This window comes from Capra hircus, chromosome 2 (genome assembly GCF_001704415.2).
Source record: "Capra hircus breed San Clemente chromosome 2, ASM170441v1, whole genome shotgun sequence".
In the NCBI taxonomy this organism is placed as follows: Eukaryota; Metazoa; Chordata; class Mammalia; order Artiodactyla; family Bovidae; genus Capra; species Capra hircus.
Genome location: NC_030809.1, coordinates 40,480,093 through 40,506,439, shown reverse-complemented (window position 1 = coordinate 40,506,439; position 26,347 = coordinate 40,480,093). Strand labels below are relative to the sequence as shown.

At 41.8% G+C, this 26,347-nt stretch overlaps 1 protein-coding gene across 3 annotated transcripts in view; it reads right to left on the bottom strand.

Annotated features, from left to right (window-relative positions):
• Nucleotides 1-26,347, bottom strand: part of KLF7 (Kruppel like factor 7) — a 103,575-nt gene that overhangs the window by 55,612 nt on the left and 21,616 nt on the right. The window contains exon 2 of one of the 3 annotated variants that reach the window (XM_018060367.1): nt 5,594-6,227. In XM_018060367.1, the coding sequence (XP_017915856.1) occupies nt 5,594-6,227 (634 nt within the window). The remainder of the gene's footprint in view (nt 1-5,593; nt 6,228-26,347) is intronic. The other 2 variants (XM_005676426.2, XM_005676429.3) reach the window with 2 other exon arrangements.

The following is a 26,347-nucleotide window of genomic DNA, read 5'->3' as shown; positions in this document are numbered from 1 at the left end:
AAAGAGCCTCTTGATGAAAGTGAAAGGGGAGAGTGAAAAAGCTGGCTTAACACTCAAAATTCAGAAAACTAAGATCATGGCATGTGGTCCCATCACTTCATGGGAAATAGATGGGGAGACAATGGAAACAGTGAGAGACTTTATTTTGGGGGGCTCCAAAATCACTGCAGATGGTGACTGCAGCCATGAAATGAAAAGATTCTTGCTCCTTGGAAGGAAAGTTATGACCAACCTAGACAGCAAGTTAAAAAGCAGAGACATTACTTTGCCAACAAAGGTCCGTTTAGTTAAAGCTATGGTTTTCCTAGTAGTCATGTATGGATGTGAGAGTTGGACTATAAAGAAAGCTGAGCACCGAAGAACTGATGCTTTTGAACTGTGGTGTTGAAGGAGACTCTTGAGAGTCCCTTGGACTGCAAGGAGATCCAACCAGCCCCTCCTAAAGGAAATCAGTCCTGAACATTCATTGGAAGGACTGATGCTAAAGCTGAACCTCCAATACTCTGGCTACCTAATGTGAAGAACTGACTCATTTGAAAAGACCCTGATGCTGGGAAAGACTGAAGGTGGGAGGAGAACGGGATGACAGATGATGAGATGGTTGGAAGGAATCACGGAGTCAATGGACATGAGTTTGAGTAAACTCCAGGAGTTGGCGATGGACAGGGAGGCCTGGTGTGCTGCAGTCCATGGGGTCACAAAGAATTGGACATGACTGAGCAACTGAACTGAACTGATACCCATCTTTTTGTTCATAATCTTTTTAGCCACCTTTCCATTTAAAAATAAACTATTTCCCTAAATCCTAATTAAACTTAGCGATTGTGCCACATTATGATTCATTATGACCTGCCTCAAAGTAGGTATCAAATGCTAAGTAAACTGCATGGTCATTTTATCTTTTCACCTAAAAAGCATACCGTTACATCTTTCAGTGCAAAACCTAGAATGTTCTATCACCACCCATGGATTAGGCAAAAGCAACTCCAGTCTATGGAGAGCCCTTGTCCAAGTAGCAGAAGACAGGACGTGGCCTCTTTGCTCCTTCCTCTATGACCAACAATCAAAGATTTCACTGCTGGCCTTTGTCCTGACTTTACCAACATGACTCATCTTAACAGTGTAAATGTGAACATGATTTTATATGAATTTTCATATTAGAGAAGTCTGCTCACTTAACATAGTACTTCATTTCAATCACAGGCTTTTTTTCCTTCTCAGAAATGATCAAGAAGAAATGTGGAAAATTATTCTTTGTTTTTTTGAATAGAAACTACCAACATTGTAACAAATTGATTTTTGCTGAAAATAAACATAATTAAGTAGTATTTTAAAACCTGAAAGTGAGGGATTTCCCTGCAACAAAATTTTAGGATTAATTAGCTGTCTCCAAGAGGACAAATAAAACTGTAAACATAATGGTTGACTTATTGAGAAAGAAAAATATATTATACAAAGACCAGAAAACAGTGGAAGAGAAAGGTCTGTAATGGCTTGGCTGCTAAAGCACATTTTTACCCTCATGCCAGCACTAAGTGCTCTTCCCAATGAATAAACCATATGTCCATTTTTATATGCTTCCTTTCACTTAGATTCTGCTACTTCACAATATTCCCTTTGTCCCAGCCCCTGCCTCATCTTCAGCTACCCCCAGCCTGGCTCCCCTATCCCTCACTTCAGCTCCTTGGGCAACCAGTATTTGTGCCCTAGCTACCAATTTGAACATCTGCTACCTGAAAAAAAGAAAAATCACCTCATTGCCTAACATCCTCCAGGGCAAAAAGTTTGAAGGATTCAGCATCCTCAAAAAAACAGGCACAGAAGGACAAAAAAAGAAGCAGCAGCGGCATATCTTTTCCAGCTCAGTAAATTCTATCTATATAAAGATGAAACGAATAACACTTTTAAAAATTATTCATTGCAAGGAAATCCATGTTACCAACAATGTATTGTCTTTCTTTATGCATAGACTGAGACCCACACAGTTTATTTCATTTTTGCAAGTGTGTCTCTTTTTCAACATATTACCATATAGAAGAGATAGAGCATATATATAACTCCAGAGAACAAAATGCCAGTATTTCCTCTCTTTCTCTTGGATTTTTTTTTCTCTCTCTTTTTATGTCCCAAAACACTTCCCCAGCTGAAAGATAAGAAAATATTTTCACTGAATTAAAGTGAGCCCTGTGTTAAAACAGCTTGCCTGGATCCAACCAGAGCTTCATTTCAACACTTGGTCAGCAGCCCTCCCTTATTCATTTCTTTCTATCAATGGCCTCATCTCCAACCTGAATTCTCATCACCATATACCTTTGCCCCCAAGCTTTTGCTAGTCCACTTCCTTGATATGTTTGCACTTAATTTGATCCCATCCTTCATGCTTTTTTCATTATTCTTAGTTCATCCACACCACATAAATTATCACTTTTGTTTTCAGTTCCCCTGTGCCCCCTTCACACCAATTCCAAATAAATACTTCTGATTCTCATCTATTTAATCCAAATTAATTCAGATTCCCTTTCCTCATTGCCCATCTCCACTTCTGCCTCCCCTCCTGTCTGTTTCTCTTTCTTATAGCACCTACTTTTCCCTCCATGTTTGTCTCTGCAGAAGGTTTTACTGGCAAAATGCTTCTGGAGGGTGCAAGGTCATTGCTTCCTGTGTTGTTTTAGGAAAGCTGTGCTCTACATTACTGCCAACTTCAATGGGCCAATGCCTGCATGTCCAACTTCAACCTCTATGACGAGGGGCTGTGCATCACCACCCCAACCCTGAAATTACGGAAGTTAGCAAAGAAAAGCTTCTTGCTTTTCAGTGGGATTTAACTTTAAGTGGTTTATTTCTAGTTTACATAAAGCTGTTTTTCTTTTTTTCCACAAAATCATCTTTAATCAATATCATCGGCAATAGTCAGGACTACAACCAACCCTATTACTGTCTTTAATAAGCTCTTACCCTCCGCCAAGTAATTTACATATATTTGAGCTTCCCTGGTGGCTCAAGGTAAAGAATCTGCCTGCAATGCAGGAGACCTGGTTTCAATCTCTGGGTTGGGAAGATGCCCTGGAGGAAGAAATGGCAACCCATTTCAGTACTCCTGCCTAGAGAATTCCATGGACAGAGGAGCGATCCCAGAGTCAGACACAACTGAGCGACTAACTTTCACTTTACATATATTTACTCATTTAATTTTCAAAACAATCTAGAGGGCAAATTATCCCTGTTTTACAGATGAGGAAACTGAGACTCAGGGAAGATGCATCAGGTATCCAGGTCATAAACCTAGGAAGCTGTAGAGCCAGAATTCAAACCTGAGTCTCCCTGACTGCAAAGCCCTGCTCTTAACAGCTCTGCAGTACTGCCTTTCCAATAATGCAAAATGCCTTCTTGGATAAATTCCCCACAGGGAGGATTCTCTCCACTTTAAACCACTATAGGGCAAGTGGTTGCAGGTGCTGGGAAACATAATGAGCTCCACCTTGATAATCACTCTGAGTAGACAATGCCCAAACAACAAGGCACAGAAGATGTATCACTTCTCAGAGTTATCTTCCTAATACATCCATTAGAAAGAGGAGTCAGGAAAAGGAAGCAAATGCTCTGGACTCACCCCCCAAAAAAAGAATCTCTGCTTTCCCACAGATGCCCAGCCTCCAAACTAGGCAGGACATAGCCTGTCTTCATGTCAATAATTTTAAAAATGTGCTCATCATCATGAATTCCATACCCTCAACAAAGCTCAACCTTCTCGCCTCATCCTGCCTTCTCTGGTTTCCTGGGGGGAACAAGAGATGAGTCATGGCTGAAGTCTGGGAGCACTGCAATATCTTATAGTTACTTTACTCACTGATTTGAGAAAGACAAATAAATAAGTAACCTCCAGAACAATACCAGACAGGTGAAAAAAAGAAAAAGCTGACAGTAGCAGGAAGCTTTTGCCTTGAAGTACGTGAACTAGAGGACTCGAACTCAAACTCCAAAAGGAACCACGAGTGGGACTTGAACCTGAGCCACGGGTTCAAAAGTAACCTTTGGATAACTTTCCATGAAGCAAGCAAGGACCACAAGCAAAAGTCAGTTTGAAATGAGAGGAGAATGTGCCTAAGTCTTATGCTGTGAGGAAACACTGTCCACTATCATCCTCCCATGGCAATGACTTTGAAATTCAAGGTGGTGATGGTTTCTAGACACACATTATACACTCCTATCTCAGGGAAGCTCCTCTGTTCTACACAAAGACATTTCCCAAAACCGCCTCATTTCCCAAAACCGCCTCCCCCAAGAACATCCGAGCTGAGAGGGGCCTCAAAAGCCAAACTGTTTGGCAGATGTAGCGAATGAGGCCACCAGGGAGGTATGGGGATGTGCTCAAGGAGACAAAGCTAGTGAGGGACAGCACTAGGGCTACAGCCTAGGTCTCCCCATTTCCCAACCGCTGATCCTCGCACTGCACACTTCTCTGGTGACCCATCCTGCAAGTCACCCCAGAGCACCCGGAAGGCAAGCAGCAAGCCCAAGAAGAGGAACTCTCTCCAGACACATCTCCCAGCCTAGATCTAATCACCCGTTTCTTTCCAGCAACACTCTGATTCTGCTACTTACACTTTCGGAGCTCTTCCCAGTTCAGTTGGTATTGTGCACGCAGATTGAAAAAACCATCCTGGCAATGTACTTTCAGGGACTCATTTAAAAACCACTAATGACAGTAATTGCTCCTACAATGCTAACCCCAAGAAGAGACACCAGCCCTAAGTTTCTGCCTCAAAGCAGAGGACAAAGACCAGATTCAAGGAAAATGCTAATCTCATTCTTTCCTTCACAAACCCCACTCTTCTAAATTATCCCATCACTCCCAAGATCAGTATGAGTCCTGGGAGTCACCACAGAAGTCCTGAGTAAACTGTACGGTCCCTGCCGGTCCCCACCGCCCTTACCACACACACAGCAATGTAATCACTTTAGCAACTTCGCAGTAACAAGCTCGTTAAAAAGCAATTCTGCCATCTCTCCATAAAGCACGCGCCACAGAACAATGCAAAAGAGGAGATGCCAATTAATTACAGAATGATCACATCTAATGAACTCTGAAACCCTCCTGCTGTTGGTGACTTTGATGAAAAATCAGGGATGCTGGGAAAAGAGTAAATAGGGACACCCTGGCTACCTTGTTCAATTGCAATTCTCTCCAAGGTAACTTCTCAGATTCCAGTGTTCATCAAAACCGCCGAATCACACCGATAAAACAACGAAAAGTGTCAGGGAAGTGACAGGTGCATACATCACGTACGGCTGTGAGTCACACCACCAGAACCCCTGTTCAGGCCTCCTCAGCAGCGTCTGATACTACACCAAGGCTGGCCCTGCCCTCTGGAAGGATCTCCGAGCCAGCGAGTGGCAAACCCACGTCTGATGCCCGGGACACCTGGAGATCCTAAGGTTAATGGGTGAGTCGCTGGGCTTCCCTCCCAGGCCCGCCTGCCTCTCTACACCTCCTCGTTGGCATGGATGCCACTTCTCAGAGCAGAGAGAAGCCCTTCCCCCCCAAGGCTAAAGGACAAAAACGAAGAAACCACGTGCGGCCAACTTGTACCACTACCTGTGTGAGTCCTCTGGTGGGCCTTTAAGTGGGAGCTTTTTGTATAAACTTTCCGGCACCCGTTAAACTGACAGCGATGAACCCTCTTCTTGTTTTCGGGGCACGCCTCAGCCCCTACCCCTCCTTGCTCACTGTCGCTGTGTCCACTCTTTACTGTCCCAGCTGCCGCCACGGCTGCCGCCGCTGTTGCCACCCCTCCCACCTTGACTGAGCCGAGTGCAGCCTTCTTGGCCACCAGTTTCAACGTCACTGTGCCGTCCACGGCTGAGAGAGTCTGTGAGGTTTTCACCAGATGGCGGCTGAGCTCAGGGGACGATGGGGGCGTTAATGAGGTCACTGCGTTGAGCTGGGCCTGGTTGACGGCTGTGTAGCTGTCTAGAGAAGAGCTGGTTGGCTGGAGGCTGAGGCAGGTCTCAGATAGCAACTTGTCCCGAGAGAGCAGAATGTCCACGGCCGAGCTCTTCTCGCAGATGGTCGCTTCCACAGGGAGCAGCAGGGGGTCTAAGCGCCGGAAGCTCTCCTCGATGCATGGGGGAGGAGAAGCACGGAGGAAACAGTCCAAGTCCTCACCGAAGGTCTCTGAGATCCTCCTGGGTTCCGTCTGCAGGTAGCGTTCCAATTCAAGGCATGTCTGCAGAGGGCAAGGGGGGAGCGAGAGAAACAGCCATCAGAAGCAAAGAACACCAGGGGACCACATGTTGACAGGCAGAGGAGCAATCTACAGGAAGGAACAGAGGATGTTTCCTGGCTCATATCTGAAATTTTCTTGGTGAAAGGTCTGACCTTGTTATTTTTCTCCCTGGACACTTCTGAGGGGTTCAAAAGGGTCACATCATATGAGCTCAACTACTACAGTTAATGGGGAACTAGAAACCCAGAAAGGCTATCTCACACCATCAAGTTCCCTGAGAACATTCAATGTTAAAATGATCTCACATCCCACAATCCAATTCGGTAGGTGAGATGCTCTTAGCCTCCCTAGGAGCCACTATGCAAGCAAGAAGCAAACAAAATCAGATGAGGTTTTCATAGCAAGGTAAGACTCCCCACAGTCCAACTTCATTTTTCAAACAGACTTTGGCAAATCACTAAGCACAATCGTTACGTATTGCAAGGCAAGAAGCATGAGTCCCATTACAATAGTCTGACATCTCCGTCTACGTGATAAAAATAAGTTCAAACACAGCTATTTGAATTGTTAAAGAAAAAGACACTAATCTATTTCAATATAAAGTTTTCACCTGGTAAAGAAGTGAGGCAAGAAAAATATAATCAGAAAAGTTCAGAGTTTCAACAAATCTTCATCCATGGTGCTCGTAAGTCTTTGTAAGATGGTAGAAGTGTTTTTACGGCAAAAATGGATATTTAAGTTTATAATCTGAAAGCTCTCCTCACTTAATCCTGCTCTTTCAGAATGTGGTAGAAAACCATAGTCCTAACTTATGTGTGCTAAGTTACTTCAGTGGTGTCTGATACTTTGTGACCCTATGGACTGCAGCCTGCCAGGCTCCTCTGTCCATGGGATTCTCAGGCCAGAATACTGCAGTGGGGGGTCATGCCCTCCTCTAGGGGATCTTCCTGACCCAGGGATTGAACCCGTGTCTCTCATGTCTCCTGCATTGGCTGGCAGGTTCTTTACCAATAGTGCCACCTGGGAAGCCCAGTCCTAACTCATGCCATCAGTTCAATTTGTTGTAACTTCTGGGGCTTCAACAAAGAAACACTGCTGGCAAATGTAAAATCTGACTAGCTCCTAATTCTCTGGCTCTCCAGCAGTTTTGTTTTCAACCAGTGTTCTGATTCTAGGCTTTTATTCTGTTAAGAATATATTTTAATGATATACCTGGTTGTGTTGTATCTGTCAACGATTTTATTTTGGTGACATTTCAAAAGATTGGTTTTTAATCAGCCTTCTGGTAAAACTGCATTACTGAATAAGAAGAGCAGATTTTTAACGATGAATCACCTTTGGGTCTCACTGCTGATTTTTAATAGTATAAACTAATGAATGGTTCCAATCTTCATTCAATACTCATGTCACAAGTGTTCATTCAACGACTGTGTTCACAGCAAGGTACAAGCCTTTCTGTGTTAGAGGATGACACAGTAACAGATCCATGTGACATACATACAGAATAATCAGTTACAAGCTAAAATTTACATGAATTTACAAGCAAGGTGATACCAGATAATATAATAAAGTAGGTTGACAAGTTCTTAAGGGACGAGTGGACAATGAATTCTGTACTCGTATGTTATGGAGGTGTTAATCAAGGAAAGCTTATTGGAAAACTAAGCTTGATTCTATTTTGCTTATTGATTAAATAATAGCTCTTGCTGAGTAGCTTCCCACCACTTTATATCTAAAACCAATACTTCCATCTTCTCTGGTCTAGAAATTTCTCTTATCCTTATTTGTCCCTTTTCTGAATTCTATGTTTCAAAGATTTTTCCTTTTTCCACCTCATTGCTAAAAATTATCATTTACTTCTTTCCAGTATTAAAACCCCCAGTCTCAGCCCCAGTCAATTCACTTCTGAATTATATTACCCCCAAAAAACCTCCCTTTAGCCTCCCCTTCTCTTTTTAAACCATCACCTACCAAGAACAGTGTCTGGCACCCATCAGGTACATAATATCTATCAACCAAAGATAAATCAACTATATACTATTACTTTTAATCATTCTATTCCACTCCACTGTACAAAAGCTACCTGCTGACCTTACTCTGGACTACACTGAAGCTAGATATGACCACTAATACATGTCTTCTAGAACATAATCCTCCTTTAGCTTTGTTCAAAGAGTAGAACCAGACCTTTGAGATACAAATATGTTCCAGGGGGAAGTCAGCTGAGTCATGGGTTAGAAGAGGTCCTTGGGACAGGTCCTCACACACAGGAACTATTTCACAGTCACCAGTGTCTATCGATAGGGCTTCTGGATGTCCTACCCTCTTGTATGGTTTTTAGCTCAAAGGTTCAAAAGTCACTAACAAACTGTGATTGTTACTAATAGGAGGCTCAGATCTCTTCATATTCAAAGTTCTGAGGAACTGAGATATTCTAAATGCATTTACACACTCTTCAGGGAGGATAAACATTAACCTACCCAGTATGCCCTCGTTTGAATCCCAGAACACATGGATCATACTAATCATCTAAGGATGGAGATACTTCTCATCACTTAAATATGGGAAAATCTGGATCACTAAGAGAGGCTATCTCTTGCAGTCCTAATACAAGGCATTCTATTCCATCTGAGAGCTACAGAAGCATGAGAACCCATCAAAACATGCTGGATAAAAAAAAAAAATGCTGGATAGCCCTCTGAAATCATTATGGAATATTGTTGTCTTGAGAAATCTACTTCTTGTAATATCTGCTGGTGATGAAGCTTAGATAGAAAAGAAGATTTTGTCAATTAGAAACTCATCAGGAGTGCTGGAGAATAAAATGTTAAGGATGAGGAGTATTTATTTCATTGTTAGATTATTTCCAAGCAAAAGAGATCATTTATCTCCCATACTTTAAAAAAATAATTACAAGAAGTCCCTTAAGAAACACCTATGATGTTTAATTGGAATTTGTGGTTTCAGTATTTATTTAGAGATTTCAATACATATACACACAGAGATATATATAGTAACAAAGGAGTGTTTGCATGTATGTGTATACATGTATGTACTTCCTGGCTCTGTCAATCAGAAGAATCCACAAGCAAAGACACCCCAGTAGTAGTTAGCACACTTGGCATCAAGATCTTGGTTTCTAAATATCATTTCTAAATATCATTATCCAATAAAGAGAACCTGGGAGGGAAAAGTTGATTGGAAGGCCTGAGGCAAAGAAAATAAAGATGAGTCTGCAATACCTTGTTGTACTATCAGATAAAGAAGTACTCATAAAGTGATGAGTGTATGTCAAAAAGACACATGAGCCAACCTGAAGGAGTTCTCAAAGCCCAAATTTAGGAATTTGAGCAATAAAAATGAATAATGATAATAACAGATTCTAACCCATGGAATAAAATTAATATATAAGAAATTCAGTGACATAAAAAAATGATGGAATAAAAAAATGGAGGAGACAGATCAGCTCCTTATAGTTAAGTGACAATTAATAAACATAGAAGTATTGATGGAAATAGAAGATCACTACTAGTCAAATAACAAAGAAATAATGACTTCCAGCAAGAATCACCAATGGATGTTAAAATTAATAGATGAAGGTATAATGAGAAACAAGATATTTGTCTAGTCTCAAAGTATCCCCCCAATAAGACATTAATTATAAAGACAAAACGTAATAATTTTATAGCAGAGAAATCTGGCATGCACCACCTTAACCATATGATGAAATTTAGCAGCATATTGATATCATATTCCACTGGTACGATAGGCTGAAAAGGGCACAACATTACTCTATGCCACTCTTTGCCAAAAGTTCCATAACCTCAATCTAATCATGAGAAAACATCAGACCAATACAAACTGAGGGCCATTCTACAAAATAACTGGCCAGTATTCTTTAAAAGTACCAAGGTTATGAGGAACAAAGACTGAGAAACTGTCACATACTGGAGGACACTAAGACGATAAGATAACTAAATGCAACAGATCCCTGTCTGGATCCTGGATGAGAAAAAGAACAGGGGTGGGAAAACAATGTAATTCAAAGAAAGTGTATAGATTTAGTTCATGGTATTTTATCAGTGTTAATTTCTTATTCTGATATCTGTTCTGCGGTTATGTAATATGAAGGTAAGCTAGGAATATGTATACAGGAACTCTATGTACAATTTTTGCAACTTCTGTAAATGTAAATAATTTCAAATAGAGAGAAAAAAGAAATACTGACTGGCAAACCAGAAGTGTCTCCAGATTGCAAATTTTGATATAGAGTTTGAATGTCTGTTTTTCCATCAGAACCAGAGATTTGCAAGCATGCATGTGTGCATGCTGTCATGTCAGTAGTGTTCAACTCTTTGAAACCCTGTGGACCATAGTCCATCAGGGTCCTCTGTTCATGGGACTCTCCAGGCAATACTGGAGTGGGGATGCCATGCCCTCCTCCAGAGGACTTGTACTACAGTTATGTAATATCAAAGTAAATTGGGAATATGTATGTAGGAATTCTATGTACAATTTTTTCAACTTCTGTTAAGTCTAAATTATTTCAAATGAGAAAGAAAGAAAAAAGAAATACCCATCAGCAAACTAGGAACGTCTCCAGATTGTCAATTTTGATATAGTTTGAATATTTGTTTTTCTACCAGAAATAGAGATTTACTCTGTCCCAAAGACACTCTAGCCAGTAAACTCCAAACTGGAGTCAGCAGATGTCAATTTAATGACATAAATCATGGCTGTCTGGTACCTCACCTTGGAGAAATGAGGCTTTGCTCAGCCTGAGCTTACAGTACAGCTTAAGGCTTGAGACACTGTATCAGCCTCCACCATCTCAAAAATCTACTAACGTTAGCAGTGAGAAGGAAAGGTGCCCAAGTGCAAAGTGAATTTCTTATTATTTATTAGTCACAGATGAGTTTTGTGAAGGCTCTCTAATACTTGATTTCAAAATGCATGGCTTCTTTGAGTTTTCTAACAAATATCACTTGAATTTGATTTTGAACTGATCACTCTGAAATATTTTAATATGCTCTCTCCATTCTCTTCATAGCCCTCTTGTTGAAACATACTTATTAAAAACCATCATCCAAGACCCAGGGTTATTAGTGTTATTCGCTCAGTCATGTCTGACTCTTTGTGGCCCCAAAGACTGTAGCTGGCCAGGCTCCTCTGTCCATGGAATTCTCTAGGCAAGAATACTGGATCGAACCTGGGTCACCTGCCTTGCAAGTGGATTCTTTACCATCTGAGCCACCAAGGAAGCCCCAATCCAAGATCTAGTCTCTAAAAAAGAAAAAAAAATTCAAATCTATTACTGCCATATCTGCAACTTCTATGATAGGCTCCAAAGGCATAAGCTGATAGAAAACAAGATAATCCAAGTCTTGCAGCACAAATTCAGTTCACCAAAATCTCCCTGCGGTAGTTACTTTCATAGGATCAAGAAGTATGCAAGAAACTTGTCATATGCAGGCAAGATGATGCCAAGGTTACCAAACAGTTCTTTTTTAACCAGTCCTTATCTCACCATAATTTACACGAAACTTGCCAGGGAAGACTACAAACATCTCCAGGCACTTCTGCCATCTCTCCTAAAGGGTTTCCCTCACCTATTTTTCCTCTCGTTAACTTTCCCTCATGCCCATATACTTGACACAATCTTTTATTTTCTCCCCAACTAATTACCCTTTCATTCAAAGTTTAACATAAAGTCTGTCTCTTTAAGGAGCCTGGTCTAGGAAATACAGTTAAGAAAATATGCTGGCTGTCAAGTGCTGAAAAACATTCCTCTTCAATCCTGGACAATTAAATAGTATCTCCAAAATGAATCTAAGGGGCCACAAATTGGTGACATGTCTGGTTTATTAAGATTTATGATCTCTTTAAAAGCAATAATCATATTGTTTAAATCAATTAAGCCTCAAACAATAAAAATAATCTTTTAGAGCTAAACACTACCTTTGTTATCTCAGATGGGAGATATATCTAAGTATTTGAAGTGGTGTAGAGTTGTTAAGAACTTTCTAAAAATTAACCTGACCTCATAACCCCCATCCATCGCCACCACTGTAAATATTTCTGTATCTTTTAATTAGAACATAAGACAAAGTCAGTGGTCCAATATTCTTGGCACCACTCAACAGCTGTGTCATTAGGAATATCTATTTGTAGTCTTTGTACTTTTACTCAAGTATCCACATATACTTGAGTTAGTGAGTAAAAAAGAAAAAGAAATTGCATTTTGCTAATGATTTCTTTCTGGAAACATACAGTCATCAAAATAAAATGCTACCTACTACTACCTATGTTTTCAATCATCAGTCATTTGTGTTCCCGTTAGCCATCTGCCCTTCATTCCAAGTATCCCACTTACTTCACTGATCTAAAAAATGTAGGAGTTAAAAATACAAACAGATAAAACAATCTGGGGAAAGAATACAGATGCAAAAATATGGGGAGACACAGCATTCTCCTTTGCGGAAACTTGCAAAGTCATGCTTCTTCTGAGGTCAGACCTTGACCTTCTGATGTTGAAGGTTATGATGATGACGATGCTTCTAGGAAGAAAGAGGTGAACCTTGGTTCCCAGAAAGAATGCTCACCCAGGTAACTGCACACACAAGTGAACTGTACTTGGCTGCCCGTGGGAGTCCCTCCCTGTGACATTTATTATGTGTGGCTTGGTCACATGCTATTAACCATGGTGCCACAGTCCCCAAAGAGTCTGAAGTATAGAAACAGGGAGAAGAACCTCTTACCTTTCTCCTGGGAGTATCCCAAAGCTTAATTACTTTTCTGTGATTTGAAATCGTCACACACATCCCAGAATGGAAATTCAAAGTGACATAAAACAAGCCTACTTGTAGTAGAGTAATTTGGCCTTCTGTAAAGCAATCTTTTAAAATACTCATTCTTTCTAACATATTATTAGCTATGCTCACACTTTACACTTTTTAGCAAAATCTTTATTCTTCTAACTCCTACAGCCAACTTGAAAACTCTATAGGATTGCAAAGTTGATATTTATGGGAACTTTGTGATTTCTTTTTTCCCTTCAAAGGATGATATGATGTAATGGTTCTGTCATATTTCTAGTCTTTTAAAATTAGGTTAGAGTTTAGAAAAGGAAGTGGAAAGCATGGCCAGAGAGTTCTGGTACCATTTTTCTCAGGAACTAGAGGAGGGAAAGGAAGCACCATGATTGATAAGCTCAGTAAGCATATGGGAGAATCTTACATAAGAAGCACCTCAACTCTTTGCCCATCTTCCTGGGTTTCAACATTTCAAAGCAGGTTTGAGGAGGAGAGGGTAACACTGAACCTAACTCATGGCAGGCAGGATGCGTGAACCAGTGACAAGAATTAACCTTGTAGGATCTAGAAAGTGATTTCTCTGATGATTTTAAACCAACATCCACTTTTTCTTGACTTCCATTGCAGGAAAACATTAGGGTGGGAGGTTAGGAGAGAATAAATTCTATCTAGATATTGTGGGTAAGCAAGTATGCGGTGTAAGTGAAAATCTCTTACTGCATTTTTCAGTTATTAGGTTAAAAAAAAAAAAAACCACATCAATAGCACACCCCAGAGGTACAACAGAATTACACATCACTACCAGAACTGCTGAACTCCACAAAATAACCACAGTACTAAAATCACTGTAACATCGCATTCCTTTCCACTGTTTCTCACATCAACTGGTTGCTGGAGCTGAAACCAAATTAAATATTTCCCTCTAGTAATTTGTACATTCTGAGAGACAGTACTATGAAAATTAATTGAATTCTAAACAAACATCAAAGTTGGGAAATTTCTACCAAAACCTCTTCAGTGTTTCTCCTCCCCAAACTATTTTCAACATACAAAAAAGTATTGTATATTTTTCAATGGGGAGTCTGGGGAGAAGAGAGACCAGATTAAAGGCTTGGGGAGAGGGTGATGTCTGTTTATTTCAAAATAAACAGCCTCAAATATCCGTTTCATCTCCCAAGGATGTCTTAGTTGTGGTACATTAAAAAAAAAAAAACCTCAACATAAATCCAAATTAAGTGTTAAGGCGAGTTTTAAAGTCACATAACCTAGGCAGAGTTGGGATCCAGGTCTTATACTCCTTGAAGGAAGGCTCCCCACACCTCCAACAACTTAGAATAGCACTTTCTTCCTTCACAGTGTCTGTAATCCTTAAAATTAAGTGTCCACCCACTCCAGTACTCTTGCCTGGAAAATCCTGTGGACGGAGCAGCCTGGAAGGCTGCAGTCCGTGGGGTTGCTGAGGGTCAGACATGACTAAGCGACTTCACTTTCACTTTTCACTTTCATGCACTGGAGAAGGAAATGGCAACCCATTCCAGTATTCTTGCCTGGAGAATCCCAGGGACGGGGGAGCCTGGTGGGAGGCCGTCTATGGGGTCCACATAGAGTCAGACACAACTGAAGTGACTGAGCAGCAGCAGCAGGGATAAGGAGGTCCATGCATACGAGGTCTTCCTATCTGGCTCAGGGTTGTTTTTCCATGTTACTTTTCAGAACACACCAATTAGAAGTCTATCACTCTGGCTTCTATCCACAATTACTGCAACTACCCTCCATCAGCCCTTTAGGAGAGGTACTCACTATTACTTGGCCACTGAACTAAAACTAAATTGAACTTACGAGTGGTAGAGAGACACCACTGCTCATCATAGCTAGATCACTGAAGATGCCTGGGTCTGCTATCAACATACTTCCCAAAGAAGCCTCAATTTAGCTTGACACACACTGGAGGAAATCCCATTTGTTACTTTATAGCTTGAAAAGACGTTTCATTAGATGTCTCTGCTTCAGTCATCACACTTTCATGGACAAAATAAAATTCATGCCTTAATAATAGTCAATTAAAAATCATCCTCCATTAGAGCAAAGACCTAGCTCTGGGCTGAGAGTGTGGATTAAGAAAGACAAAACTGCAGAAGAGATACCCCTAAAGGAAAAGCCCACCCCCATGTAGGGCAGTGCCAACAGTTCTTGCTTTAAGTCCTGTCCCAGTGACTCACAAGGGCCCACGGACCTGGGAGAAGGCATGCCGTCCAAGGAGTGATGCTTCCTGGGAACAACAGTGATCCTGACAGTTGCTCAGCTTCACCATTAATTTTCCATAAAGAGCAGTTTTTGCAACGAGCGCTTGTGTCAGGAGGGGCCTGATGCTTCAGAAACCTGTAATTATTCTTGGCTCCCCACCCCCCACAGCCTCTGCACCTGTGTCAGTTCAAGGCACCAGCTGGCCATGTCTTGCCTCCTGCCTCTTAAAGGGGTGGGTTGGGGCTGAGGGGCGGGGTGGGCAGGGGAGCCTTCATTGAAAACCCAGACTCACATTACTTGCCTCTTCTTCCAAAATGCAAAAACAAAACAAAAATGTTTCAACTCACCAATCTCATCCCTTCCCCCAACGGGTCTTGCCAAAGGAAACAAATAAACATTAATTGGCTAGAGAGCCTTCATTCAAACCAAAATTGCTGAAAAACACAGTAACAGAGAAAGGTCTGACAAGGGGTTATTAATGCTGTTTCACAAGGCGCTCTTACTCACTCCCCCACTCACTCCCGTGAACTCTGCACACACATGCACACACCCTCCCCAAACTCCCTGGGCCCCTCTGCACCGAGAGGCCAAGATGGGAACATGCCGAACCCATGACATCATCTCCCCTTCCTCTCCCAAATCACTTGCACAGGCTGACTCAGGCTACTGGGATTTTTTTTTTTCTTCTTTAAAGCAAACTCATTTTATGGACTCCCTTCTGGACAACTGTTATATCCTCCTCAGTCGGGTATATTAAATATATCCTTTCACTACCTCCCATAAAAATTACATATACATATATGATTGCTTCTTTTTACCCTGAAGCACAGTTGCCCATGTGTACAGTACACACACATACACATACCCAGTCAAAGCTTGAATCTCCCAAGAACAACGGGTGCAGTTCTTACCAGGGCCCTCAGTGGTAGATGCAATTTATTGACCGGTGATCACAGAAGGTATTTTCAAAACCAAGAGAGTTTTCAAGAACTTCCACTGTGGAATGTTAAAGGTGGAGGTACTAAGGAATGTTTGTTCTGCTCCTCAGACTGCAAAAGTGACAACCAAAAACATAATGAAAACCAAGCCCTGAGCTGCCTTTCCTGACATAGAAGGTTATACATTGACTTCATTTGAGGTACTTGGAATCCACTTCTCAAACTGCTTACTATCTGGGATACACCCAGCATTCCTAAATGAGAGGCATATTTAGATTCCTAAAAGGCCATAGGGCAGCCCTGTGTAGGAAGTAAAAGTCATTTCCTCATCTCAGAGAATGTTCCTCTTCCTTTGGCCACTTCATCATTTCTCCTCTGGTCTCCGGAAACCACCAGGAAGAGACGCCAGAAAAACACAAGTGGACAAGCTGCTATGTCCAATTCTCACTTTTTGTTGGTAAAAGGGCCTGGTCTGGGAATCAGGTTCAATGACTCCCTTTCTGATGCTGCCTCTCCCCTTCCCACTAAACTACTAACCCTGAGCAGAGAGTTCATTTCCTTCTCTGCAAAATGTGTGAACCATCCTCGAAGAGACTCCTCCCAGCTCAAATTACTTGCTGACAATCCTTCAGTGGCCTGCCATCACATTTACTTACTTGCCATGGCCAATCAGATCCTACGTGAACTTGTCTTGCCTTCCTCACCTCTTACCCTTCTCCCATGTACACAAACACACCAAGTTCAGAGCCGCAGCGCCTGCTATTACCTGCTTTCTTTTAACCCATGATGTTCTGGTTTAATTGCCACCTATTCAGAGTCCTTTGATCTGCCTAAATAACTCAAACATCCTATTCATTCTCTATCAGACTACCTTGTTTTATTTGTTTTTCAGTTACTTGCCAAGCCCTGGAAAGATCCAAATTATTTGTTTTCATGTTTACTGTCTATCTTCCCTACTATTAAGGAAGTTCCAGCAGAGCAAGGACCTCCAGCTTATGTGCCAGTGAATCTCCACACTCAACACAGGGCTTGGAAAAGGCGATCTACACATACTAGTTTAATGGGTAAAGGAATCAATGAAGCCATTAGTCAATGCCAAATTCTACAGAGAATGATAGCTGGTCTCTCTAGCCAAGAAATCTATTCGAAAAAGTGTACCTTACTAGGTCAAAGGGCTCCACCAACATTTCTCCTCCATTCACGTTAGCACCGAGAAAGCATGTGCTGATGAGTCATTCTCATCGGACAGAGCAGAATGGAGTCTCTGCTCAAGACAAAGGGATCAGTCTTGGGTCCCACACTTGCCCATTTCAAACAGAGGCAAGGAGGGCATTTCTTCTCAGAAGTCGGTATTGCATCATGTGTTCAGAGTGTCACTCAGATGAGCAAACCCACCCCCTCCAGGCTGCCGCACAAGGAGCTTGTTAACTGGTGCCCCAAGGGAACAGACTAAGGGCAGAGGCTCAAGCACCTTATATCATTTATTCCCATTTCTACACCCAAAAGGGCCTCCCTGGGAAAGGCAACTCTGGTCACTGGTCTCTGCAGCCCTTGAGGGTCATATCCATTTGGTCCCCAATGTGGGTCTCCCCATATTCACTAGTCTTTCCATGAAAGAGTGCATTCCAATTTCACAGGCAGCGAGGATCCTGTGTTTTGTCACCTTAAATAGCCTCACACTCCACTTACATAGGTGAGGCCCTGGGAAATTCCTATTTTGGCCCCTTCTGGTGACCTTCCCATAAATTCCTAAACACAAAACATTTTGTTCCTCTCCATTCCCTTTAAGAATTTTACATAAAAAGATATCTCTACTGAGAGATGCTATTTATTCCAGTATCATTATCTCAGAGATACCGAGCTCTCAAATACTGAACCTGGAAGTAAGCCAAAATCCAATTAAGAGGGTATGGCGTTTGAACTAGGCAAGAGCTAAGGGTGAAAATATTGAATATAGCTGTATAGGGTCCCGGTGTATGTGAGCGTGTGCACGTGTCACCGACAATGAAATGTAGAGTCTTTTTCATGTCTTTCAGATGTTTTTCCCTAAACTCATTGTTGTTTCCAGAATCCCAGAGCCATTCCCTTTCTTGTTTATTATGTTAGGCAATAGGAAGCTTTCAACGATGGCTGGGAACAGATGAGGGAGAAAGGAAGAGATGGTTTTCCACCATGTAAAGAAAAGAAAACTGTGCCCGGCCCATTTCTGAACCACAATCCAGTGTTGCAGATTTCAAATTAACAATTCAACCCAACTTGACAGGCAGGAATCAAGTGTTGAGGCCCTGAAGTTTGGTTTCCAGTAGCTCTGGCATCTCATTTAACCCTAGGTGGCTGGCCTGGTACGGCATGACACGCACTTTCAGGCACACCATTCTTCTCATTGAAGAAGAGACACTAATTTGAATCATCACCGCCATCCCCTCTCCTCTTTGTTCCTGTCTGAACCAATTTCCATACAGTTTCAAAGAAATCATCAGCCCATGCAAAGGGGAACTCCCAATGGAACAAGAACTACATTAGCAGCATAAGGGGGAAAATCTAATTTCCAATCCAGTTGCTTTGTTGTTTCAACCTCCAAGAAAGGTTGCTACATATGCACAACATAAATTAAGTTTTAAAATGCCACCATGATTTAAAATTAATAAAAACTCTCATGGGGAAAAGGTGGTTTTTGGTACAAATCTCCTTACACAATTGAAGGTCAACTCCACCAGAGCTTGTGGGTGGTCTCGGTCTTTGAGATCTCAATCGTATCAGCCAACAAAATATTTCAAAATGGCATATATTTACTGACATCAATACACATACTTTTTAATAGTTTATGGTGGATGAAATCTCAGTGTAAGGTGGTATCCACATTAAAAATTCTTAAAACTACATTGTGGACAGACCTCACTGAGATGTATTTTAATACTTCAAATTAAGGATTCCATTTTGGCATGACAGGATATGCCAATGAGATTTCCTAGTGCCCTGCTTACTGGGATAAAACTCATGGCAAGACACCAGTGTGACTACATCATTAATTAACCTGAACCACATACCGGAACATTGCTGCTAATAAAACTCCCCTATAAAGAAAACATGTTTTCTCAACTGAGAATCCCGGAATGTGGGCCCCAGCAGAGCCACAGCCTTAATTAAGGAGATATTCTGATGTTGTGTCTATATTTGCAATTGTCATAAAATTTGGTCATATCTGGCTTGCTCTTCAACAAATTGAGATCTTGAATGTGCTTTTTGGAAAAAGAAAATAAAAATGACATCCACACAATCAGGATTTGCAAACAATTATATGAATGAAAGGATTATGTTTGCTGAGGCAGGGATATATTATCTATGTTGTTCTTGAAAACACACTCTGAGCTCTGAACCCACGATTCACTGAATCAGAGATCCACAGAAACCCTCCATTTTCTCTAGAAAACAGGCTAACAGAATCAGGAACAAATCATAAATATAGCAGCCAGGTGAAACTGGGACTTTTCCAATCCAATCCATATGAAATGACATATAACTTTTTTATAGAGAACTGTTTTGTGCAAAGCTTCTGAAATGGTTGTCAATGTTTTCATGTAAACTTAAAGTCCTCCTATGAGTCTAACTAGACAACAAGGATTAAAATTCCCTTCCTATTAATGGGGAAGCCTTTCTGGTAAAGAAAACGGGTTTTCCATACTTCTGTAGCCGTACTACCAACAAAACCAGAAATAGAACCAAAGGATTCTTGGGCTTTTCCCTTAGGCTGTTTTTCTGATCCAACTCTGAACCCTCTATCACGATCTCAAAACACAGAAAGTTCAACAAATCATTCGCAATAAGCTTGAAGGAATAGGATTCCTGACAAAGGCTCAGGATCTTCCCAAATTGTAAGCACAATACCCAAATATCATTCCACAAGCTTTTCAACTATTTGTGTAATTTCTGTGTAATTTTTCCTGCTGAGAAGGAAACAAGAGGTCTTAGTTTCAATGACACCCTTTATTAGGAAATTTCTGAGTCTTCTCTGGCTGTTCCAAACCTTGGCTGGACTGTTAAAAGTAATTAGATTTTTAGTCATTCCAATCTGTCAACATCAAGTGTCATCAATGAAATAAAAAGAAATAGAATCAGTATCATTAAGATCTGAACTAAGAAAATTTATAATCATGGTTTACTAAGAACCTAATTTTATTTTTTTATTGGATTAATGACAAATATATGGAAACTATAAGTGATACATTTTTTTAAAAGGGTAGTTGAACCTGCCATTCAACATTTTAAAAAAAATTTTCATAGGTTGTAATAAACATAAAAATGCACATTTGACCAAACCAGATTCAACATCCCTCTCAACCAGTGCCCTTCAGAACACTCAATCTTAAGCTATTTTCAACACCAGTACTATCAATCACTCATTTCTTTTGTTTAAGATTCAAATAAAAAAATGCAGCTTGAAAAAGGACATAGAAGGAACAGAAGCAGCAAGAAGAGGAGGAAAAACAGCAGCATGCAAAACAGATGAACAGCAAGCATCTCACTCCTGTGTAGAAACCCTGGATGCCAATACCTCTTCTTAGGTGACATACCTCTAACCAAGGAGATCCGTCAAACTTTGGGCAGCAAATCAACTCAAGGGTAAAACAGACACTTGGCCCTGCTCCCCACATGGAAACTAAACCTTAATTTTAAAGTGGTTTTGTCTATAATGATTTGGTAGTCAGCTAAGAAGAAAGATGGCTGGAACATTATTGTGATTCAGAAAGGTGTGACTGTGGAAGACCATCTTTATTAAAAAATCAAGGAATTAAGGATCTTATTGGGATGGGGTACCTAATCAATCTTGGATATCAAAACCTTTCCACTTTGGGACCTTTTTACAGATATCAAAGGCAATGTGGGGTCACAGAGAGAACACAGACCGACATCAGGAGGACTTTAACCAGCTCCTCCCATGTAATTAGCTTTGTGGCCTTCTTCAAGTCACATCCTGTTTGGTCCTTGCTTTCTCATGACCAAATCTTGCTTGTCTAAAGGAAGCAAAGCATGTGGAAGATGAAATTTTACTATTCTGATCCCTCCGCTTACAGGAGTCTTCAGGTATCTCCATTTCAGATTGTAGACTGCAGTTTCTTCCCAAACTCCCAGGTGAGATCCCAGGAAACAAGGCCACACAGCTGTCCTTGAGGTACTGGGGTAGACAGGTGTTGTTTTTAAGGATCCCCAGGTGACTCAGTGGTAAAGAATCCGCCTGTCAATGCAGGAGCCGTAGGAGAACCACGTTTGATCCCTGGGTCAGGAACATTCCCTAGAGGAGGAAAATGGCTACCTACTTCAGTATTTTTGCCTGGGAACGACCCAGATAATCATGATGATGTGATCACTAATCTAGAGCCAGACATCTTGGAATGCGAAGTCAAGTGGGCCTTAGAAAGCATCACTATGAACAAAGCTAGTGGAGGTAATGGAATTCCAATGGAGCTGTTTCAAATCCTGAAAGATGATGCTGTGAAAGTGCTGCACTCAATATGCCAGCAAATTTGGAAAACTCAGCAGTGGCCACAGGACTGGAAAAGGTCAGTTTTCATTCCAATCCCAAAGAAAGGCAATGCCAAAGAATGCTCAAACTACTGCACAATTGCACTCATCTCACATGCTAGTAAAGTAATGCTCAAAATTCTCCAAGCCAGGCTTCAGCAATACATGAACCGTGAACTCCCTGATGTTCAAGCTGGTTTTAGCAAAGGCAGAGGAACCAGAGATCAAATTGCCAACATCCGCTGGATCATCGAAAAAGGAAGAGAGTTCCAGAAAAACATTTCTGCTTTCTTGACTATGCCAAAGCCTTTGACTGTGTGGATCACAATAAACTGTGGAAAATTCTGAAAGAGATGGGAATAACAGACCATCTAACCTGCCTCTTGAGAAATCTGTATGCAGGTCAGGAAGCAACAGTTAGAACTGGACATGGAACAACAGACTGGTTCCAAATAGGAAAAGGAGTACGTCAAGGCTGTATATTGTCACCCTGCTTATTTAACTTCTATGCAGAGTACATCATGAGAAACGCTGGACTGGAAGAAACACAAGCTGGAATCAAGATTGCTGGGAGAAATATCAATAACCTCAGATATGCAGATGACACCACCCTTATGGCAGAAAGTGAAGAGGAGCTAAAGAGCCTCTTGATTAAAGTGAAAGAGGAGAGCGAAAAAGTTGGCTTAAAGCTCAACATTCAGAAAACGAAGATCATGGCATCTGGTCCCATCATCTCATGGGAAATAGATGGGGAAACAGTGGAAACAGTGTCAGACTTTATTTTGGGGGGCTCCAAAATCACTGCAGATGGTGACTGCAGCCGTGAAATTAAAAGATGCTTACTCCTTGGAAGAAAAGTTATGACCAACCTAGACAGCATATTCAAAAGCAGAGACATTACTTTGCCGACTAATGTCCGTCTAGTCAAGGCTATGGTTTTTCCTGTGGTCATGTATGGATGTGAGAGTTGGACTGTGAAGAAAGCTGAGCACAGAAGAATTGATACTTTTGAACTGTGGTGTTGGAGAAGACTCTTGAGAGTCCCTTGCACTTCAAGATCCAACCAGTCCATTCTGAAGGAGATCAGTCCTGGGTTTTCTTTGGAAGGAATGATGCTAAAGCTGAAGCTCCAGTACTTTGGCCACCTCATGCGAAGAGTTGACTCATTGGAAAAGACTCTGATGCTGGGAGGGATTGGGGGCAGGAGGAGAAGGGGACGACTGAGGATGAGATGGCTGGATGGCATCACTCACTCGATGGACATGAGTCTGAGTGAACTCCGGGAGTTGGTGATGGACGGGGAGGCCTGGCGTGCTGCAATTCATGGGGTTGCAAAGAGTCGGACATGACTGAGCGACTGAACTGAATCCCATGGACAGAGGAGCCTGATGGGCTACAGTCCATACAATCACAGAGAGTTGGAAATGACTGAACAACTGAGCGTGCACGTGCACACGTGCGTGTGCACACACACACACACACTTCAAGTAGGTATCAATGCCTTTCCTGATAAATCTAGGTCAGGATTTACACACTCAAACACCTACAGGGGCCAGGATTTAGTGGGAAGAATGTGACAACAGAGATAGGTGGGAACTGCAGTAAACCTTCCACCCAGTTTTCCTATGAAATTGCTTACTTGAGGAGAGACCCATCTGGAGGAAATCACAAGTGAGCAGCACTTTCATTCACCTTCTGCTCAGCTACCCTTGCCCAGCACCACACAGCTGGAATCCCTGCTCTCGAGAAGAATCTTGACGCAAAAAGGGAAATGTGCAGAGATGTCACCAAGAAATGTCAAGCAGGCCAAGGCAAGCGCGGACAAATCTACAGGAGCCTGGAGGCCAGGCACCAGGTTTTAAACCTCCCTCGGGCTAAGCACGGTGCTCGGTATCATCAGCAGTTGCTCAGTAAATTCTTCTTAAATGAATTTTTTTTAAAAGAAATCTTGATTAGGAGCCACTATTACTTATCATTCTGTGTTCTTCTCAGAAGTGACCAGATCAAACTGGTAGCTTTGTCAAGCAGGATAACAGCCAGGGAGAAAGAACTTTGCTGGGATATGCAGGTTACACCCATTTGAACTCGGTTGGCCTTTTAGGGGCAGGTACTGTGTCTTGTCCTTCTTTTAAATTAATTGAATTATTATTTACTCAGTCTCTGCTTTACATCAGACACTTTGCTAGAGATTTTGGGGAGTCCTAGGGCTCAATATTTGCCTACAAGATGCCCACAGTATAGCAGGGACAGAGGGACAGAAATATGTTCAACTCTAAGAAAGTATGTGTACGACTGATAATTAGGACTAACCACGTATGATGGCACTGCAGCAAAAGAACCAACTCACTTTCCTGGAGAGGTTGGTAAAGGCCACGTGAAAAAGTCACATTTGAGCTGGACCTTGAAAAATAAGCAGGCTTCTGTTAAGTGGAGAAAGGGGATAATGACATCCTAGAAAGAGCACACGGACGCATGAAAGCCCCACTGTGTGCCTGGAAAGGATGAGCAGACTAGTGATTCTGATACACAGGGATAGCTATAAAGGGGCAGCAACAGCATCCCCAGGGCCTAGAAAATGCAGCTTCCGGCTGAAAATGATGCTGTTTGTTTACTCTGGGCTCAATTTTACCAGTATAATTTACTAAACAGCAATGGCTATTTCTCTAGCACATCTGGGATAATTCAGGGAAAGATGAAGAGCTCAAAAAACACTAGTGAGGCCCAATGGTCATATTAATGCTACCAAGTAATACTTCTGAACCAAATGTTTTACAAAGTTATCTGAGGCTTTTTCCATTTCAGATTTATACTCATAGTTTAAGACACACCTATAATAAGCCCTCAAATGAGAATGAAAGAAGAGATAAATATTATTAAAAAGAAAGCTTAAAAAATGCTAGTATATGAAGCATAAAATGAAATTCAGCCCTGAGTTTCCTGGCAGTCAAGGCAAAATGATCAACAATAAGTTAAGAACTTATCATCAAGAAAAAGAAACATCAGTTATCAGTTGATCTGTGTATGCCAGGTTTAAAGCAAGAGCTGGAAGATGACAAAATATGGAATAAAACAAAAAGAACAAGAGGAAAAAAGGAGATGATTAAAAAATATATCTCCCTATTTTTTTAAGGAAAAAAAAAAAAGGAATTTCCTCACTAAAACCATCAAATGTTTTGTTGGTGAGGGGACCGAAGGTTCAGCGCCTGGATGTGTTTTTCTCCTTTGTAGCCCCTTTCTGTTGATGTTTTTCTGGCTTTCTAAGCAAAGAGGAAACCTCACCCATTCCTGTAGACATGCATTTATGACCACATTCTCCTGGCCAATAACACAAAGCGGCTCCTTTTGGCACCTCTCAAGGGTGGAGCGTCAAGCAATTGGACCTGATTATGAATTTGCTGTTGCTACTGCTCAGGTTGAACGCTGGCAAGTTCAGGGAGGACTCCAGGGCAGAGCTAACTCATTAAGGACAAAATGTGCAGGCACATTTGACCTTTGGAAATCCAGCCCTGGTTAGAAGCTTCCAGATTCAAAACAACAGCTCCAGGCTGGAAAGAGAGTTGGAGGAAGCGTACTATGAGCACTGGACCCATCCCCGCCCCCACATTCCCCTGTGACTGAGAGGCTCACAAAATCAATAGAGCAGCATTATTAACTCGGCAATATCATAAGAGAAGGCTCTGCTCTCTGCCTTAGTGGAGAGTGAAGACAGCAGAAAGGCAGGCTGGCTCCAAGGGAAAGGATGCTTCATTAAAGTCTGAACTCTCGGGAGGCAAATTCATCTAAGCTCTACAGATGAACCCAGTATTGATACGGCACCTCCTCCACTCCCATAAAAAGTGTGCCCTTGGTCAAGGAGAAGTCACAGAGGGAGACAAGTTAGGTCTGAATGACAAAGAGTTATTGTTTGGTTTAGACTTCCAAAAAGTCACGCCAGGGGGCTAACCCAAGGCAAAAGTTTCAAAAACGTCATAGAAATGTTCAGTCACAGGCTTTATAGCATCCCACTGTTGCTAATTTTTCACCTTGTTTTCCTGGGTCACCGACAAGTACCAAAATGAACATTTTCAAATGTCAGCAGAAGAGAACACAGAGCCTCTGTTATACCTGCAGGGAAATGAAACCACCAGCCCTATCCTTGTGTCCCTTCTGATTTGCTTAGGACTCCCAACCAGCTGGGTCACAGCTTCCCTCGAAGAGGTCACGTGACCCAATTCAACTGCCTCTATCACCAAGTCAGTTTCACCAACACATTTCAGGCATGCCTGAGGAACAGGGTTCATTTCACCCTTCCTTCATGTGAGGCTGTACCTTGGTCTCTACAGTATCCTGCCACCATCTCTCAGGAATGCCTGTAACTGTCACTACAAGGCTGAAAGGTGGCTTAGACGGTAAAGAATCTGCCTGCAGCGTGGGACACCTGGGTTCAATCCCTGGGCTGGGCAGATCCCCTGGAGGAGGGCACGGCAACCCACTCCAGTATTCTTGCCTGGAGAATCCCATGGACAGAGGAGCCTGGCGGGCTACAGTCCATGGGGTCGCAGAGTCAGACATGACTGAGCGACTAAGCACACAGCCCAAAGGTAAGCAAAGTAAGTTTTCAGATGCA